Genomic DNA, 19,037 nt, shown 5'->3' on the forward strand with positions numbered 1-19,037 from the left:
TTGGTTTCCCAGTTAGCTCAAAGAAAAGACTCAGAATTGAGACTCATTCACTCTGGTTGGCCTGACTTGGGACTTACACCTGTTTCTGACCAATTACCATAACCTGAAAGATGAACCATTCTGATTGGGCTGGGTGCGGTGGCTCACGCCTGTAATCCCAGCACTTTGGCAGGCTGAGACCGGTTAATTGCCTGAGCTCAGGAGTTCAAGACCAGTCTGAGCAACAAGGGGAAACCCTATCTCTACTAAAAATACAAAAAATTAGCCGGCTGTGGTGGCATGCACCTGTGGTCCCAGCTATTCAGGAGGCTGAGGTGGGAGGATCACTTGAGCCTGGGAAGCAGAGGTTGCAGTGAGCCAAGATCATGCCATTGCACTCCATCCAGCCTAGGTGACAGAGTGACCCTCTCAGACACACACACAAAAAAAACCTAAGAACTTTAAGACTATTCTGATTTGTAGGCTGGGCTCGGTGGCTCAAGCCTGTAATTCCGGCACTTTGAGAGGCCAAGGCGGGTGGATCATCTGAGGTCAGGAGTTTGAGACCAGCCTGGCCACTATGGTGAAACCCCGTCTGTACTAAATATAAACAAAATTAGCCGAGCATGGTGGCGCACCTGTAGTCCCAGCTACTTGGAGGGCTGAGGCAAGAGAATCGCTTAAGCCTGGGAGGTGGAGGTTGCAGTGAGCCGAGATCACACCATTGCACTCCAGCCTGGGCAACAAAAGTGAAACTCTGTCTCAAAAAAAAAAAAAGAGAAGCAAAAATAAATATTCTGATTTGCTTAAGGCAGTTAGGCCCCACCCCTGGGAACAGGGTCCTTTCTGATCAGATCACATGGCTGAGAAATTTCCAGTACCATTAGGAATGGAGACTCCAGCAAAGGGCGTGGGAGAGACAACCAGCACCAACAAGTCTCCTACGGGATATTTACTGGCCAGTGGTACCTCTAACTGCCATCAGAACAGATGACCACCATGTGATCCACCAATCTTGTGAGGGACTCCCTATGACCACCCCATCTGTGGGTGTCCACACTGACCCGTCAGCCCAGCCACTGCAAGCTCCTGACTCTGCTTAGAGCTGCCCTGGTGGCAAGTTCATCCGTGTTCAGCTTCTAGTTCTCCACTCCCATCTGAACCTTCACAGACGGCTCAGCTGGAGACCCCAGGTGAGCCTTGAGCTCCCTTCCAGCCGACCTCCCTGTGACTGCTTTTTCCAGATGCAAGGGGAGGTCCACGAGCTGGACTTGGTGAGGAGGGGACAACGGACATGTGCACAGCAAAACATAACTGGAACCACTTCAGCTCATGCGGGCACTGACTCACCAAATGTTTACCAACATTCGTGCCAGGTCCTGTGCTGGGAATGCAGAGGACAGTGAGACTCGGGGCCATCCTCAAAGAGCCACAGTCAGGTGGGGAGACAATGGAGGTGCAGACCATAGCAGTTCAGTATGGAAACAGTGAGGGAGGCACCTCCCAGTCCTAGGCCAGAAGGCATGAATGTGCTCATAGCAGCCTCAGGGGCAGGGCCACCTCAGCCCCACCCCCTACTCTCCAGGCTTCAGGGAAGGCAATGGGGGTTCTCCAGCAGCTTTGAGTTTATCACCAGAGTTGTGTCCCCAGTGAGATTAGGGAGCGCTCAACCTCAAAACTGGGGACCCAACCCCTCTTCACATGCTCAGGGCTTTGCAGAATCCTCTCTGGCCCCTTCACTGCAGTAGCTCTGGGGGCAGGAGTGAGGGGTAGAGACAGACTGGATCTTTTATCCACTTTCAGGCCACGCCTTTTCCTGGATCTTCAAAACTAGTGGGATTCACCTGTTAAGGGAGTGCACAGTGAGATCAAAGCGGAAATTTCCACTCCAAATCATTCTTTCCAACTAATACTTGGGATTCAGCCCTTCCTTTGAATTCAGCATTGCCCTGATCAGGTCCCCAAGTGAGTCACCAATACTTCAGAGCACCAATGTGGGTCCGACCCTCATCTCTGTGGCAAATGGGGCCAGGGGTCCCGGGACAGAGAAAGCCTGGCTAGTCCCATTCTCAGTTCTGCCCAAATTAACTTGGCACGTGGCAGGGGCAAGTCCCTTTCCTCTTTCTTCCCCAGCCTCCTCATCTATGAAACAAACGGTTCAAGGCCAGGTGTGGCGGCTCATGTTTATAATCCCAGCACTTTAGGAGGCTGAGGCGGGCAGATCACTTGAGGTCAGGAGTTTGAGACCAGCCTGGCCAACATGGTGAAACACTGTCTCTACTAAAAATACAAAAATCAGCCAGGTGTGGTGGCGCACATCTGTAGTCCTAGCTACCTGGTGGGCTGAGGCATGAGAATCGCTTGAACCTGGGAGGCAGAGGTTACAGCGAGCCGAGATCGGGTCACTGCACTCCAGCTTGGGTGACAGAGCGAGACTGTCTTAAAAAAAAAAAAAGAAAAGAAACAAAGGATTCGGGCTAATCGATCTCTGTTAGACTTCCTAGCTCTAGCAGTCTGATTTGAGGTTTCAGAAACAGGGAGGAGGGGTAGCAGCATGGGGGTTGGTGGAGAGAGAAGAGGAGAGACAGGAGCTGGCCAGGGCTCCATAGACAAAAAGGGCGCAAGTTTAGACTGTGGATGTTATCTCCAAATAGGATTATACTCAGTCACAGGATGCAGACCATTGAACTAAACAGAGACGGTTGGCCCTATCACCAAAACACACCATCTGTAAGGCCCATACAATTTAATTATACACACACACATATATATACATACATATATATATGCATATTTATATAAAGTTACCAAATAAACTTCTGAATTTTGGGGGTTTATTTTGTTTTCTTTCTTTTTTTTTCTTGAGACAGAATCTCGCTGCCACCCAGGCTGGAGCGCAGTGGCACAATCTCAGCTCACTGCAATCTCTGCCTCCCCGGTTCTCCTGCCTCAGCCTCCCGAGTAGTTGGAATTACAGGCATCCACAACCACACCTGGCTGATTTTTGTATTTTTAGTAGAAATGGGGTTTCACCATGTTGGCCAGGCTGGTCTCGAACTCCTGACCTCAGGTGACCTGCCTGCCACAGCCTAACTTCTGAATTTTGGAATTAACTTTAGGTTTACAGAAAAGTTGCAAAGACAGTACAGAGAGTTCCTGAATACCCATCTTCCAGTTTCAGTTTCCCCTAATGTTATCATCTTACACCACCCTGGTACATTTGTCAAAACTCAAAAATCCCACATTGGTCCATCATTAGTAACGTAACTGCAGACCTTATTTGGATTTCACCAGCCTGTCTGTTCTTGCTCTCTCTGCTCCATGACATAACCTAGGGTAGCCTCCTCCATCTAGGCAGCATGTCTCCTGTGTCCTCCGGTCCATGGCTGTTGCTGTCTTTCTGTGTTTTTTATTTTGATTTTTTTCTTTTTCACAATGCTTTAATTATTTCTGTGCTTCTTACTATCTTGACAGTTTTTAGGGGTCCTAGTCAGGTATTTTACAGAATTTCCTTTAATTTGGGTTTGTCTGATCTTTTTCTCTGGGGTTATAGGGTTTTAGAAAGAGTACCACAATATAACATGGTGTGGGGAGGCAGGGGTAGCTACATGATAGCCACTAGACTTATCACTGGTCATGTTAACCTTGAGCCCTTGGTTAAAGTGGTGTCTGCAGGTTTCTCCATGGTATAGTTACTATTCTTCTCTTTCCCTACTCTATTATTTAAAAGCAAGTCCCGAGTCCAGTATACAGGAAAGGGAAGGAAAAGGAATAATGAAGGCCACCTCCTAGAGAAAGAATCTACATTCATTATTGGAAATTCTTCTGTAAGGAAGATTTGCCTCTTCTACCCCAGTTCGTTATTGATTCAACAATTTATTTACATCAAGACTGGGTGTGGTGGGTCATGCCTGTAATCCCAGCACTTTGGGAGGCCAAAGTGGAGGATTGTTTCAGGCCAGGAGTTCAAGACCAGCTTGGGCAACATAGTGAGATCCCCATCTCCACAAAAAAAATTTTAAAATTTGACAGGCTTGGTGGTACACAACCGTAATCCTAGCTACTCAGGAGGCTGAGGCAGGAGGATCGGTTCAGCCCAGCAGCTCAAGGTTACAGTGAGCTATGATCACAGCACTGAACTCAAGCCTGGGTGACAGAGCAAGACCCTGGCTCTGAACACACAGAAAAAAATTTACATCGCTATAAATAAGATATTTCTTTTGTACTTTGGGTTATAATCCATTGCTATTCTATTATTTATTCCCTTGCTCAATTGCTCCAGCTTTTGCCATAGGGAGCTCTTCTGGTTCCTGGATCCCTTTGACACGCTCTCATCCTTTTGTGTTTTGAGCAATTCCTAACTCCCTGGCACCACAAGACACTCTCTGCTCATCTTTTCCCTGTCCCAGCCCTAAAATCAGCCATCTCTCCAAGGAAATAATGTATTTTTAAAACAAGTTCTCCAATTACCTTGTCAATAGTCCAAATATATTGCACAGAATTTGAGTGCATGATTTAAAAAAAAAAAGTTAATTTGTTTAGTAACCATTTAAAACATACATCGATTTTCATGGCCCTGCTGTAACAAGTCTTTCTGAAATATACCAGGAGTTGGTCAGGCGCTGTGGCTCATGCCTGTAATCCCACCACTTTGGGAGGCCAAGGCAGGCAGATCACAAGGTAAGGAATTCGAGACCAGCCTGACCAACATGGCGAAACCCTGTCTCTATTAAAAATACAAAAATTAGCCGGGCATGGTGGCACATGCCTGTAATCCCAGCTACTCAGGAGGCTGAGGCAGGAGAATTGCTTGAACCCAGGAGGTGGAGGTTGCAGTGAGCCAAGATCGCACCACTGCACTCCAGCCTGGGCAACAGAGTGAGACTCCGTCTCAAAAAAAAAAAAAAAAGAAAGAAAAGAAAAAGAAATATACCAGGAGTCTCAAACATGGGAGGGATCTGGGCCTTTCTTCACTTCTGGGAGGCCTTGTTGAATTTAAACATCACCTCTGTAGCCACTCTGCTAAGGCTTGGGGGCAGCCTGCCCAGCCTTCCTACAGAGGCAGCCCAGTTCCCAGGTCGCCCCCAGGCTCAGCTGCCCAGTGAAGCAACTGAAAGCCAAGGTCATGGGACCTTTCCCTCTCCAACCTCACATCCCAACCCCCCACGACCCTCAGGCAGTGACTAGTCCATAAGCTTTTTAGACCTCACCTAGGCTGGCTGGGCACAGGCAGATAGATGGTGAAAGACCAGGCAGCCTCCAGGAAGGAAATTGGCCAGCCCAGCCACCAAGACAGGCGTGGGAGAGGCAGAGGGGGATGTGTGGGCCTGGCATCAGAGAGTTCCTGGGGATTAGGGCTGAAGTTTGCAAAATCCAGCTGTAAATGGAGCAGGGGTTTCCCAAAGAAGCCGTGGGTTCCATAGAAGAGAGTCAGCTTCTTGGGAAGGAGCATGAGCCGGAAAAGAGCAAGACTGTGGCTCTCTGGGAGGGCAGGGAGCTTCATGACTCATCGCCGGGTCCTGCTGGCTCTTATTGGCGCAGGGCTGGGCAGCAGAGGGTCTGGGAGCAGGAGCGGAGTCCTGGTCTTGTTGCAGTCCTAGCGGAGGTCCTCGGCTGGCAAAGACAATCTAGCATGTTGGGACATAGGCAAGGTGTTGTGGAGGCACTTAGGAGGGTACAATCCAGCATCAAAGGAGTCTTGGCTGGCCTCACGGAGGAGGTGCCATCATCCAAAAGATGAATGGAACTGGCCAGGAAGCAGCCGGATGGGAGGGAGGGAAGGGCACTCTGAGCAAAGGAAGAAGCAGAGCAGAAGTATGGAAGTGTCTGCAAGGTGCTGGCGGTGCCTACACCCAGTGAGCACTCTATAAATGGGAGGCGTTATCTCTGTGCTCGATTAATACTGTCATTATCACTATTAACCTGGACACATCACTTAATATTTTTACTATCTTAAAGGTAGTTACTACAGCGAATAAATGCTTAACATCCCTGAGCTCTTCTCACTGTAAAAGGGGCTGTTGTGAGATTAGGGGAACAGCGACACTGCACTCAGCTGGAGTGACAGCGAGCATGTGAGGCATGTGGGGTGCCCAGCGTGGTATGTGAGCTGGCATGTGGCAGGGGACCTTGTATTTCCTCTCTCCTCAGGCTACCAAGCCCCTGGAGCTGTTGTGCCTGGGGGGCACAGAGAAGGGGACACTTTGGGGTCTTCAAAGATGACCAGCCAAGAAAGCAGTAACATGGCTAGGCAGGGGTGAGCCCAGAGGAACAGCCTCAGGGCCAGCTAGAAACCCATACGCCGGCCTCACTGGGGTCTTTGGTGGCTTGCCAAACAAGCAGGTGTGGATGGGGAGATGGACTTTTTTGAAATATACCAGGAGTCTCAGACATGAGAGGGATCTGGCCCTTTCACAGGACACATGCTATGATGTGGTAGAGGGAATGTAAGAAAGGACTGGCACACAGCCTTGGAGAGAGCTACGTGAGTTCCAGCGCCAGCAGCCCCCGGAACCTGAGCAAGTGAGTTCATCTTTCGGAATCTGAACATCCATTTCCTCTGCCAAACAATTGCATTAAAATACATACAAGAATATCCAAAGCGCAGTCTTTGTAATAGAAAAATAATCCTAGAAACAACATCCAACAACAGGTGAAATGAGTAACCTGTGGTGTATTCATAAAGAATGGGACACTTTTCACTAGTAAAATAAATTACAGGTATGCAGGCAATCAAAATGGATTTTTAAAAATATAATGCGGTATGAAAAAGGAGTCACATAATTATGGAATGATTCCATTTACACAAAGTGAGAAATAGCAAAACTATACAATATCCTATTTAGGGATGCATACAAAGGTGATAAAATTATAAGAAAGGGGCCAGGTGCAGTGGTTTATGCCTATAATCCCAGCACTTTGGGAGGCCGATTCAGGTGGGTCACGAGGTTATGAATTCAAGACCATCCTGGCCAACATGGTGAAACCCGTCTCTACTAAAAATACAAATATTAGCTGGGCGTGGTGGCATGTGCCTGTAATCCCAGCTACTTGGGAGGCTGAGGCAGGAGAACCTCTTGAACCCAGGAGGTGAAGACTGCAGTGAGCCAAGATTGCACCACTGCACTCCAGCCTGGCAACAGAGCAAGACTCCGTTCTCAAAACAACAACAACAACAACAACAACAACAAACTACGAGAAAAAGCAAGAGAATGACTAGCACAATCAAAATTCAGGAAACTAGTTCTTCAGGATGTGGGGAGGAGCCTGTGATGGGGGCACCCAGAGGGCCTCAAGGTACTGGCACTGGTCTTTTTTAAGTTAGGTGATGGATACATAGCCTTTTTATTATTACTATTATTCTTTAAGGTGTGCATGTATAGTTATGTCTATGGCGTCTTTTATAATAAAAAAATTATTATAACACTAGCACTTATAGGACACATGCTTATGATGAGGTACAGAGAATGTAAGAAAGGACAGAAAGCTCTGGTGGCATGCAGCCCCGTCCTCCAGCATGTGGGTTCTGTGTCCTCTCTCTCTCTCTCTCTCTCTCTCTCTCTCTCGCACACACACACACTGGAAGCCAGGCTCCCCTCTGCCCTTACTCACCCGTGGTTCACAAAATGGCAAATAATAGGAGCACTAGAATAGGAGCTGTGCATCCTGGTTCAAGTCTTTCCAGCTGGGGCAGTTTAGCCTTGCAGAATTTCTCAAGGGTAACATCAGCAAAATGACCTCTGTCTGTAAGCCCGTGAGTAGATACTGTAAAGTGCTCATGCGAGGGATCAGGTCTGACCTGGGAAACTAAAAGCATCTTCATGGAGCAGGGGTGCTCCTCCAGTGGGGGCGATCAGTGAGTTCTGCGGTGTGGGTATTCTTGTGTGGACACTCACGTGGTGATTGGGGTAAATGGGGTAAATGGCCCTCTTTTGCCTGGTTATCTGCCTCGGCCATTGTGCATCTGCTGGTTGAATCTGCCTTTCGGTCCTGGTAAGGTAGAGATTTCAGGAAAGGTGTACCTGGCCCTGCAGGTGGCTGGCCCACCTCTGTGTGACGGCTTCGAGCAGCGTGTCTTGAGGGGGCCTGATCCACCTGAAAAGTGCCTGTCTGGATGTACCTGTCTTTATAACTATGGCTCTGCCTCCAAGGTGCGTGGACCAACCTCTGTGTACCTTACTCACTCGACAGCGCACCTGGCGTAGCTTCATCAGGCAGGGTATACCTGTCAAGTTCTTAGGTCCGAGCGTACCCGTCTTTGCCTGTCCTGGTGAAGTGCCGTCCGCACCTCAGTCAGTGAGTCCCCGACAGGTGCGTATACCTGGTTTGGTCCGTGCTTACCGTGTGCGTACGAGCCGTTCAGTGTCCCGCTCGGAGTTCGTCGCCGCCCCGGCGTTGAGGCGGTGTCCCCAGGCCCCTGATCCCACCGCCTCGCGGGCCCCGCCCGGCGCACAGCGGCCCCGGGGGCAGGGTAGGGGCGGGGCCGGGGCGCGGGGGGCGGAGCAGGAAGGGGCGCGAAAGCTCCGCCCCCGGGGCGGTCTCCCGGGGCAGCCCCGCCCCCTACCCGCTTCCGCGTCAGTGCCTCACCACCACCTGCCCTATAAAGGCGCGGCTGGCCTTGCCCCCGGGACTCGGCCCCATGGAGACGCCGCCGACTGCCGGTGGCGCTCGGCGAGGTGAGGCGAGGCGGGGAGGGCGCGGGCCGCGGCGGGGAGCGCTCCTTCGGGGTCCGAGCCGAGGGGAAGTGAGGGGCGGGGCCCTGTTCCCCCGGCCCGCCGGGCCTCAGGATCCCTCCAACTTAGCCCAAGTTGGGAGGGCCAGGGAAGAGCACCCGGGTCCGGATCCGGGGCCGAGCGAGCGCGGGTCTCAGGCTGGGACAGCCTCGGCGTCACCAGTTCCCAGCAGCCAACCAGAGTTTCCCAGCAACTTTTCTCCCCGCGGGTCACCCCGGAAACTTGCCCTCCCCGGCTCCGGGAGTCCGTCCACGGGCCTGCGCTGCCTGGACCTAGGCTCTGAGTGCCTGACGGGTGGGCGAAAGAGATGGCCTCAGTGGGGAAGCCCCAGGATTCCATCTGAGAGCGCCGTCCCTGCCTTCTGTGTCCCCTGGGTTGGCGTGGGGGTGAGAGTGGGAGGTGGAATCAGACTAAGTTCCGATCCTCAGGCCAACAGCTAACAGCTGGATGACCTTGAGCACGTTTTTAATGTCTGCCTCAGTTTCTCCCTTCATAGAATGGGAGTGGGAATGCCTAGCTGGGAGGGCTTTTGAGAGGACACCTGAGATAATCATACGATGTAGTGTGTAGTGCCACCAATCCCTCCTCCTGCTGGGTGTGGTGATGGGAGGGAGGGTGGGAGAGAGCGCTGTTCCCCATCCCTAACCCTGTTGGTTGTTCAGTAGGAGCTGTGGCAAGTGCCTTCCAGGAGTCTGAGGTATGAGTGGCCCCTGTGGAGAGAGGCCTGTGTCGGAAGCCAGCCCCGCCATGAGTCTGTGGGACTTTGAGGACAGCCACAGCCGTCAGGACACCCCCAGGCAGGCCCAAGAGCCGGCCGCTGAGGAGGCCTCGGCCTTGGAGCTGCAGATGAAGGTGGACTTCTTCCGGAAGCTGGGATATTCATCCACAGAAATCCACAGCGTCCTGCAGAAGCTGGGCATCCAGGCAGACACTAACACAGTGCTGGGCGAGCTGGTGAAACACGGGATGGCCACCGAGCGGGAGCGCCAGGTCTCACCGGACCCTTGCCCTCAGCCCCCTCTAGTCCCGCGGGGTGGGGGCACCCCTAAGGCTCCCAACCTGGAGCCTCCACTCCCAGAGGAGGACAAGGAGGGCAGCGACCTGAGACCAGTGGTCATCGATGGGAGCAATGTAGCCATGAGGTAAGTGTCGCTTCTGTGGCCAGGATACATGAGGTTCACGTCTCTTCTGTGACCAGGACATATAGAAGGATGACTGTCTCTGCAGCTCTGATGGGCTGGAAGGAGTGACTTCCTTCTTAGGGACTGGTCTGAGGGAGGGAAAGTCTTTTAGGAGGCTTGCCCAGCGTCATGCTACTGGTGAGTGACAGAGGCAGGGATCCAGCCCAGTCCCCTCGGTCCACAGAGCTCACCTTATGCTGTGGGTCCCTCCCTGGGGCCAGTACTATGTCTCCGCTCCTCTCGGCAGAGCTGTGGAGGGAACCAGCTTGTGGGCAGCAGCTCACTCACCCCACTGAACCTGGTCTCACCAGGTGGCTGTTGTGAGGATGGAGTGTGCAGATCCCGGAGAGGAGCAAGCATTCAGTAACCGTAGTAGTGATAGTAGTGGTAATAGGTCGTGGTAGTAGGTAGTGGTAGTAGGAAGTGGTAGTAGATACTGGTAGTAGGTAGTAGTAGTAGGTAGCATAGGTACTGGTAGTAGGTAGTGGTAGTAGGTACTGGTAGTAGGAAGTGGTAGTAGGTACTGGTAGTAGGTAGTGGTAGTAGGTAGTGTAGGAAGTGGTAGTAGGTACTGGTAGTAGGTAGTGTAGGTACTGGTAGTAGGTAGTGGTAGTAGGTACTGGTAGTAGGTAGTGGTAGTAGGTAGTGTAGGAAGTGGTAGTAGGTACTGGTAGTAGGTAGTGGTAGTAGGTACTGGTAGTAGGTAGTGTAGGTAGTGGTAGTAGCAGTTGTTATTCAGAGACTGGGCTTCTGAGACCTTCTCATCTCATACCTGGGATCCCACTGAAACAAGCTCAGCCACTATGTCCAAGAGTGACCTCAAGGCTGGGTCCAGCTTTACCTGAGTGTTGAGCAGGTGGCCTGATGCTCTGGCCTCAGGTAAGCTGCGACTTGGATCCCCGCAGATTCAGCTGAAGCAGCCTGGGCTGGACTGGTCTCTGGGGGTTCCCTGGGAACTCAGCCCCAGTGACTCCCACCCCCACCCCCAAGCAGGCTCTGGCAGGGGGTGGGGTGGGGTGGGGGCAGAGGGGGAAGCCAGGACTGCTGCTGACCTTGGGGAACCCAGACTTCTCCCATCAATCCAGGCCCCACCCTCTGGCCCCACTTTTTTCCCCAGTTCCCTCCAAGGCAGGCTGGTGAGTCAGTGCTGGGTGGATGCCTCACAGGGAAAAGTTCCTGTTGGCATGGACAGGGAGACCCCAGACACGAGGTTGGGAAGGGCTCCTTTTCTGGCCACCCCAAGGCTGGCATGACATCAGCCTCTGCCCTCCCTGACTTGTCCCTGACTCGTGGCCCCCACGGGGCAAGTTCGCTGTCCAACTGGCTCTGGCCGGGCTCAGCAGGCATGCAGCTGAGCCCTCTTCCCTCCTTCTGTCACCTTCAGGCCAGTCTTCCTCTCTCTGACTTGGGCCGAGCCTGGGTGGGAGGCTGAGAAAATCCAGTTCCTATGCCAAGAGGCAGCAGGTCACAGCCTGTGCTTTGAGATTATGGGGGTCCCCCTGAGCGTCCAGCCTCCTGTGGGTGGGCTAGGAGCTAGACTGGATCTGTGTGACTCCTTCCCCTGGAGGCGTGGGCCAGGAGCGGCTGAGCCCTGGGAACAGCCATGTGCGGTGTGTGTTTGTATCCAAAAGGAGGAGGGACGTGGGAGGAGGGGCTGTGATGTTGAGGGGTGCTCAGAGGGAGCCTGCTCCTAAGAAGCAGAGCCGCCCACCAGCCTCGGGGGTTTCTGAGCTGGGGTAGTGGCAGGAGGGGAATTCCAGCCTCAAACTTCCTGTCTCAGCTGCTACTCGGTTCCTGCCCGGCTACCCCCCTCCCCAGGGGCAGATGGGCTAGCCCCCATCATATGCAAATCATGGGGAAATTCACCTCTGTTTCCTTCTAAGGGAATTTTTCTCCACTCGCCAGGCCCAGCCCAGGCATATCTTTTCACCTGGGGAGGGTGGCCCAGCCCTTCCCTCTGTCCTGGGGCAGGAGCAGCCTAACTGGAGCCTTCTACACACACATCCTACCAGCGTCTGCTTAGCCAGTCTGGGGGACCCTGACCTTCCGGGCAAAGAGGACTAGGGTGGGGGTGGGGATGTCTGGTTTTCCTGTGTCAGCAGAGCTTCCTCCAGTACAGTCAAAGAGACTGAAAGCTAGCTGCAGGGGGGCACTCCAGGCTCATGTGCTCTACCAAGAGAAGGCTCTGATAGCCCACTGATGCAGTTTTTCCATCTGCTGAGGGACTATTCAGGTGCTAGGGCTGCTGAGAGCCGACTTGTCCCCAGCCAAGATTTTCAATGCCCAGAGGCACTGCACTGCCCAGGGAGCCCTGGCATCCCATTAGTTCCCAAGGCTCCAAGATACTAGCCTAGGATCATGTGCCCGGAGGGAGGCGGGTGGGTGGATACAGGCACACACTGCATACCTTAGATGGGCTGACCTAGCTGCCATGGTTTTGAGAGGCAGGGCATAAGGCCCAGGGAAGGGGGTGATGTGATGGGGAAAGCACTGGGCATTGTGAAGACACAGACCAGGGACCTGACCCATCATGGGAAGTCAGGGAAGGCTTCTCAGAGGCAGTGACATCTCACTTGGGTTCTGAAGGAGGAGCAGGAGTTTGCTGGTGGTATTGTTTCTCTCGTTCGCCATCTCTCATAACATACTTTGTTCAAACTCAATTTTGGGATCTTTGTTCTCCCAAATAAATTCTGGGTCTTCTGTTAGAGACAGGAAGGCAACCAAGTGGCGCAGACCTGGGTTGGAGTTCTGACTGTCTTTTACCACTACTAGCCAGGGGACCTTGGACCAGTCCCATAGCCTTCCTTTCCTTCACGGTAGCAAGCCCTGTAAGAATGACGCCACGTATCTGACCGCCAGTGGGAGCTCGGTGTCTGCGAATCCCTGCTTGCTCCCTGTGACCAGCGTGGGTACCTGCTTTTGCACCTGCCTGACATCGCCGTACATGGTGGTGATAAGCATAGGCCCTGGGCCTGCGTCTCCGTTCCACTGTGACTGCTGTGTGACCCTGGTGACAAAGCTACCCTCTCTGGACCACAGTTTTCATCTGAAAAACAAAGAAGGGGATGCTGTATTGCCCTTCTCACAGGCTTGCTGATGATTCAGTGTTAGGTACTTAGAACAGGGCCTGTCTCCCTATAATTTAGAGACCCACTGCCCCAGCCTTGCCCCTAAGGCTGCTCCATGGCTCCCAGCTGCCCCACCTCCCTCCCTACCTTCTCTTAGGGCTCCAGCTATCATCCCTTACCTCCCCCCATTAAAAACACCCACAGGATGTGGTCGGCCCTGGACTTGCCTCTTTTGCGTAACATTTATTCTATTTTACTTGCCAAATGTGAGAGTCTAAGCTGTTAACTGAGGGAGCTGTGAGAGGCAGGGCCGCTGGTCCCAGGAGCTCTTTCTTCCATGGCACCTAGTGTTACCAGGGAGCCCCGAGCCCTAGTCCCCCACCCTCAGGATATCCAGTCGGAACCTTCACTTTGCAGGGCCATCTTTAGCCTGAAGCCACCCTGAAAACTATCTCGCCAACTGACCCCTCTCAAACTGCAGACTGCTGGGCCCATTTTCAGATAAACAGAGCTGCAGCAGCCCAGGAGCCCTGCCACACGTCCTTCTGTCCTGTGTGCAGCCACCTGTGGGTGGGGCACAGCTTAGTCTGAGACCAAGGCATAGCCGATGTCCCCTCACTCAGCTGTCCTTGCTAAGAGGCCCCTAGCGTCTTCCTGACAGTCTTTCTACCTTGGAGTGAAGAAGTGTTTGGGGGAATTGCCATCCTGGGAGGAAAAGCAGTATCCTTTCACTTTCAGGCTGAAAGGTTGCCGGGGAGCCTGCCCCACTCCAGGGCTTTCTGTCCTACGCTGAAGGCTGGAGTCACCAGCCCCTTCCCCTTTGCCCTTCTCAGGCCCCAGCCCCTGAGGTGTGTTTGAGGACTGAACTTTAATCCGGAACAATCTGGTTTCTCCTCGGTCAGCCGGGCGGTGCTTCCCCCGTCCCTACCCTCACTGCAAGAGACGAGGGAGGGGTGGTGACTCAGTGTGCATGTGTACATCTGTCCCTGTGGTCCCAGCAGCTCTTCGGGTGGGGCAGGAACCAGAAGTCTCCCGGCACCTTTCCCCCACCCCCAGGTGTGTTGCAAGTGGCCTGGCCCTCCCCCACCATGGGGAGCAGTGCTGCCAGCTTCCCTGCACTTCCTTACTTTCAGGAGCCTCAGGGAAAGTCCCAGCGGGGCCTGGCCATCCTGGAGCTGTGGGAACTGGCACTGGGAATGGAGGCCTTGGGCCCCACCTGCAGAGGCCAGGGCCTGAGCCCCACTGCTCACCACCACCCCGCTGCTCAACAAAGCCAGGGCAGGGTTGGGGGTGACCGCCTCCCTCCTCTTGCTCAGGCCTAGGGGGTGGCAGGCTGGCCACCAGTGTGGGCTAACCCTGTCCTCCTCTCCCTCCCAGCCATGGGAACAAGGAGGTCTTTTCCTGCCGGGGCATCCTGCTGGCAGTGAACTGGTTCCTGGAGCGGGGCCACACAGACATCACAGTGTTTGTGCCATCCTGGAGGAAGGAGCAGCCTCGGCCCGATGTGCCCATCATGGGTGAGTGGCACCTCTGGAGGTGGGATGGTCTCGCTGCCCCAGCCGCCCTGGTTCCCCCCAGGAGAGACCTTTTGGGAGTGACCTACAACTTCTAGAATTCAAGCAGGGACTAGCATTTCTTTTCTCTTTTTTTTTTTTTTTTTTTTTGAGACAGAGTCTTACTCTGTCACCCAGGCTGGAGTACAGTGGCACCATCTCGGCTCACTGCAACCTCAGCCTCCCAGGTTCAAGCAATTCTCCTGCCTCAGCCTCCTGAGTAGCTGGGATTACAGGCATGCACCACCACGCCCAGCTAATTTTTGTATTTTTAGTAGAGACGGGGTTTCACCATATTGGCCAGGCCGGTCTCGAACTCCTGACCTTATGATCCACCCGCCTCGGCCTCCCAAAGTGCTGGGATAACAGGCATGCGCCACCGCGCCCGGCCTTCTTTTCTCACTTTTTTCTGTCCTTAGCAACCCTGCTCTGAACAGTGGTCACTGGACGTCACCTTGTCCAGCCTTCTGCCTCAGATCTGGGGCTCCTCCCTCATCCTACCGGTGGGCAGGTCGCTCTGTCAGCATTCCCAGTGGCAGAGAGGCTGTGCCACATAGTGGTTAAGCCTGTGGGCTCTGAGTGGAGACAGCCAGAGTTGGAGTTGTGGCTCTGTCCCCTCCTGGCGTCCTGGCCAGGCAGGGACCTCCGTTAGCCCTGCTCTGAGCCACGTGCTCCTCATCTGAAACATGGGGTCGGGGGTGGAGTGTTGACAGTAGTGCCTTCCTCACAAGGTCATATGAGTTAACACATGGTGAGTGCTGAGAAGAGTACCCGGCCCATGGTAAATGCTCAGTATATGTTAGCTGTTACCTTTGTTCTTGCAAGAGCCCCCAGCCTTTGGAGGTAAAAACGGAATCAGTTTCTCTAGAAGTCTTTAGATCTGGGGGCAGCCTGGCTGGGACTGCAGACTCCAGAAAGAGGGGCCCTTTCCACTTGTGCACATCTGTGTCCCCGCGGTCCCAGCAGCTGCCCACATGGGGCATGGCGAGTGGCCTGACCTTTCCTCACCATGGGATTGAGTGACCTTCTCCTGGCAATGCAAAGGGCAGAGCCAGGATACTTCTCCTGCCCTAGAGCAAGCTGGGGCTCATTCATGGACCCCTCAGAACAGGCTGGGTGAGGGCCAAAGCCCAGACCACATCTGGCTTGAACAGGCCTGATGTCCAGAGGGAGAAGACGAGCAGGGCTAGCTCTGTGCTTGGAGCGTTTGCCGCACGGGCCCTGCCGTCTGTGCTCAGATGTTCTTGGTCTTCAGGCAGCAAATTGTGCCAGGCCAGGGGAGGGGCTGGGGCATGGAAGTGACCTCGGCAGACCTAGTTCTTGCCCCCGTGACCTTGGCGTTAACAACTCCCGTGCGTGGCCACCAGCAGGTTAGGGAGCCCTGAAGGCCCGGCTCTCGGTCCCGCTGGGCCTTGACCTGTGCGCACCCTGTCACCTCCCAGACCAGCACATCCTGCGGGAACTGGAGAAGAAGAAGATCCTGGTGTTCACACCATCGCGGCGTGTGGGCGGCAAGCGGGTGGTGTGCTACGATGACAGGTTCATCGTGAAGCTGGCCTACGAGTCTGACGGGATTGTGGTTTCTAACGACACGTACCGCGACCTCCAGGGCGAGCGGCAGGAGTGGAAGCGCTTCATCGAGGAGCGGCTGCTCATGTACTCCTTCGTCAATGACAAGTATGTTCCCGCCCAGGGGCCCTGATAGACTTGGGGTCCACAGGGGAAGCCAGAGATACCCTCAGCAGGGGTGGAGCTGGGGGCTGGGCTCTGCGGGGCCCTGTGGCTGTTGGAGGTTGTGGTCTTGGCTCCAGGTAGCTTTGCAAATGAGACGGACAGCTCACCACATAGGAGAAATCAGACCGGGACCAGGTAGGCTGGGGGTGGAGAGAGTGGCTAATGGGAGATGGAGCTGTAGCACTTATGAGAGGATGAGGTCGGTGGTTCCAGGTAGCCTCTCCACATCTCAATATGGCATCTCTCGAGCAGAAGCCACGGGGAGTTACCCTAAAGCTGCCCATGGGCTGTGGCCCTCTGGACCAGGGATCCTCTTCTCCTACCTTGGTATGATCCCACCCAGAGAGCAGTTCTGGGGGGCCCTGGACAGGCCCCAGTTTCAGGCGTCGCTCTCCTGTTCTTCCCAGCAAGGCTTGCCGTCGGCCCCTTCTCAGCAATTAGAAGTCCCTGCATGGCTCCCACCTCCAGAGAGCTCTTTGCACCCTCTGCAGGTTTATGCCCCCCGATGACCCACTGGGCCGTCACGGGCCCAGCCTGGACAACTTCCTGCGCAAGAAGCCACTCACTTTGGAGCACAGGAAGCAGCCGTGTCCCTATGGTATGGAACCCAGCCTGCCCTCCCCTCCCCGGCCCTCCTCTCCTTCCTCTCACCTGTCTGCCTGTGCCCCATTGTCCTCTTGCGGACCTCCACCATTGGACCACCCAACCCCGTCTCCTGTGCCACCCCTTCCCCGCTGTCACCCCTGGTTCTGGAGTGCCCTTGCTTAGAGTCCCTCGATTCCTCTTCCAGGGAGGAAATGCACCTACGGGATCAAGTGCCGATTCTTCCACCCGGAGCGGCCAAGCTGCCCCCAGCGCTCTGTGGCAGATGAGCTCCGTGCCAATGCTCTCCTCTCGCCCCCCGGGGCCCCAACCAAGGACAAAAGTAGCCGGCGTCCTTCACCTTCATCCCAGTCCAGCTCTCTGCTAACAGAGAGTGAGCAGTGCAGCCTGGATGGGAAGAAACTGGGGGCCCAGGCATCCACAAGACCCCGCCGAGAGGGTCTAACACAGACCTATGCCCCATCAGGCAGGAGCCTCCCACCTAGCGGGGGCAGTGGCGGCAGCTTCGGGCCCACAGACTGGCTCCCGCAGACCCTGGACTCACTCCCATACATCTCCCAGGACTGCCTGGACTCGGGCATCGGCTCCCTGGAGAGCCAGATGTCAGAACTCTGGGGAGTTCGAGGAGGCCCTGGTGAGCCAGGCCCACCCCAAGCCCCTTACACAGGCTACAGTCCCTATGGATCTGAGCTCCTGGCCACTGCGGCCTTCTCTGCCTTTGGCCGGGCTATGGGTGCTGGCCACTTCAGTGTCCCTGCCGACTACCCACCCCCACCCCCTGCCTTTCCGCCTCGAGAGTACTGGTCTGAACCGTACCCACTACCCCCACCCACACCAGTCCTTCAGGAGCCGCCAGTGCAGAACCCAGGGGCTGGCCGAGGCCCGTGGAACAGGGCAGACAGCCTGGCCAAGGAGCAGGCCAGTGTGTACACCAAGCTGTGCGGTGTGTTCCCCCCACACCTGGTGGAGGCCGTGATGGGGCGCTTCCCGCAGCTCCTGGACCCCCAGCAGCTGGCTGCCGAGATCCTCTCCTACAAGTCCCAGCACCCCAGTGAGTAAGCTGCCCAAGGCTGGCAAGGGCAGCACCACCAGCCTCCAGTGGCTGTCAGGCTGGGCTTTGCGCCATCAAGCAGCCCGTTCTCAGCCCCAAGGCCCACCCCGGAGGCTGGACAGAGGGAGGATTCAAGTCAGGAAGGGAACCCCACAAACCAAAGATACTGTAGGATTGGTTCTGGCCCACGCAGCACGTCTAGCCATCTGAATGGGTCAGAAGCGATCACCCTGTTGATACACATTGTATCTCTGTAGTTTAAGGAGACGCTGCCGGTAACGGCGTCAGTCCGTGGCTGAGGCCCAAACCGTCTTTTCTCTCAGAGGGTGGGGAGGGAGGTGGGGGCAGCAGAGGCCTAGGCTGGGTGCCCTGTGCACGCCACCCCACTTCCACCCCGCCCCAGGACGTTGGCCTTGGCTGGCTAGTTGGGCACCATGTGCCCGCCCTCCGAGGGCCTCCTCTACACCAATGAGGCCTCGTTCGTGCTCTCGCTGGGCACGCGGCTTCGTGTCAGTAAGCAAGATGCTTCTTAATAACCCACCTTCTGCCCCACTCTGTTCCTTACCCCCGCTGCCCCGCAGGGGTCAAGGGCCCTCTGTCTACACCTTCCTGCTGCTCCTCCTCCATCCTCTATTCAGAGCCATCCCTTCCCCACAGGTGGGGGAACTTGTGTGTATTTGTATACACATGTAAATTTTAAATATTTTAAGTGTCAGGTCCTTACCTCCTGTAAAACATCAATAAAGTACAATCAATGTCAGTCCTTTCAAAAGGTGATTGTCTTTTTTACGCTCAGGGTGTTGGGCTGGCCTCTGGGTGAGGAAAGGTCAGTGGGTGTGCACCCCTGACCTGGCACACCAGCTCCCTGACCCTTCTCTGGAAGGAAGATTTCCAACGTTCACCAGGAATGCTTAGCCCCTTGGGGATGGGGCATCTTTCCCGAGGCCTTGGTCTGGGCTTTGTTAGGAAGTGTCCATGGACACACGGGCGGGCAGGGGCTGGAGGGGGCAGTTAGGCAGCAAATGTGTAAAAGGGCTTGGAGGCTTGTTTTATCTGCACAAAGAAATCTTATTTACAAAATAATTGGGCTTCTGTTTGTTTTTATGGGACAGGAAGCTAAAATACCAGACTGTCCA

The 19,037-nt window shown here is 54.6% G+C and overlaps 1 protein-coding gene across 2 annotated transcripts; it reads left to right on the forward strand.

Moving 5' to 3' along the window:
* The first annotated feature begins 8,608 nt into the window (after positions 1 to 8,608).
* ZC3H12A (zinc finger CCCH-type containing 12A) lies at positions 8,609 to 18,661 on the forward strand. 2 transcript variants are annotated; one of them, XM_012439283.2, is made up of 6 exons: positions 8,609 to 8,654; positions 9,377 to 9,853; positions 14,338 to 14,477; positions 15,956 to 16,190; positions 16,739 to 16,845; positions 17,038 to 18,661. In XM_012439283.2, exons 2-6 carry the CDS (start codon positions 9,411 to 9,413, stop codon positions 17,907 to 17,909), a joined length of 1,797 nt encoding a protein of 598 aa, XP_012294706.2. In that variant the 5' UTR covers positions 8,609 to 8,654; positions 9,377 to 9,410; the 3' UTR covers positions 17,910 to 18,661. The 2 variants fall into 2 exon arrangements, with proteins under 2 accessions (XP_012294706.2, XP_012294712.2); XM_012439289.2 differs by having other exon boundaries at positions 8,626 to 8,654; positions 9,374 to 9,853.
* Positions 18,662 to 19,037: the final 376 nt, after the last annotated feature.

Source organism: Aotus nancymaae, unplaced genomic scaffold (assembly GCF_030222135.1).
Source record: "Aotus nancymaae isolate 86718 unplaced genomic scaffold, 86718_ANA_hifiasm-v0.15.2.pri h1tg000007l, whole genome shotgun sequence".
Taxonomy (NCBI): Eukaryota; Metazoa; Chordata; class Mammalia; order Primates; family Aotidae; genus Aotus; species Aotus nancymaae.

Bases quoted from the DNA above. Each gene is read 5' to 3' on its own strand.
- ZC3H12A (XM_012439283.2), top strand. From the start codon at position 9,411: ATGAGTGGCCCCTGTGGAGAGAGGCCTGTGTCGGAAGCCAGCCCCGCC. The intron at 14,478-15,955 runs GTGAGTGGCACC...GTCACCTCCCAG, and splicing joins GCCCGATGTGCCCATCATGG to ACCAGCACATCCTGCGGGAA. The intron at 16,191-16,738 runs GTATGTTCCCGC...CACCCTCTGCAG, and splicing joins TACTCCTTCGTCAATGACAA to GTTTATGCCCCCCGATGACC.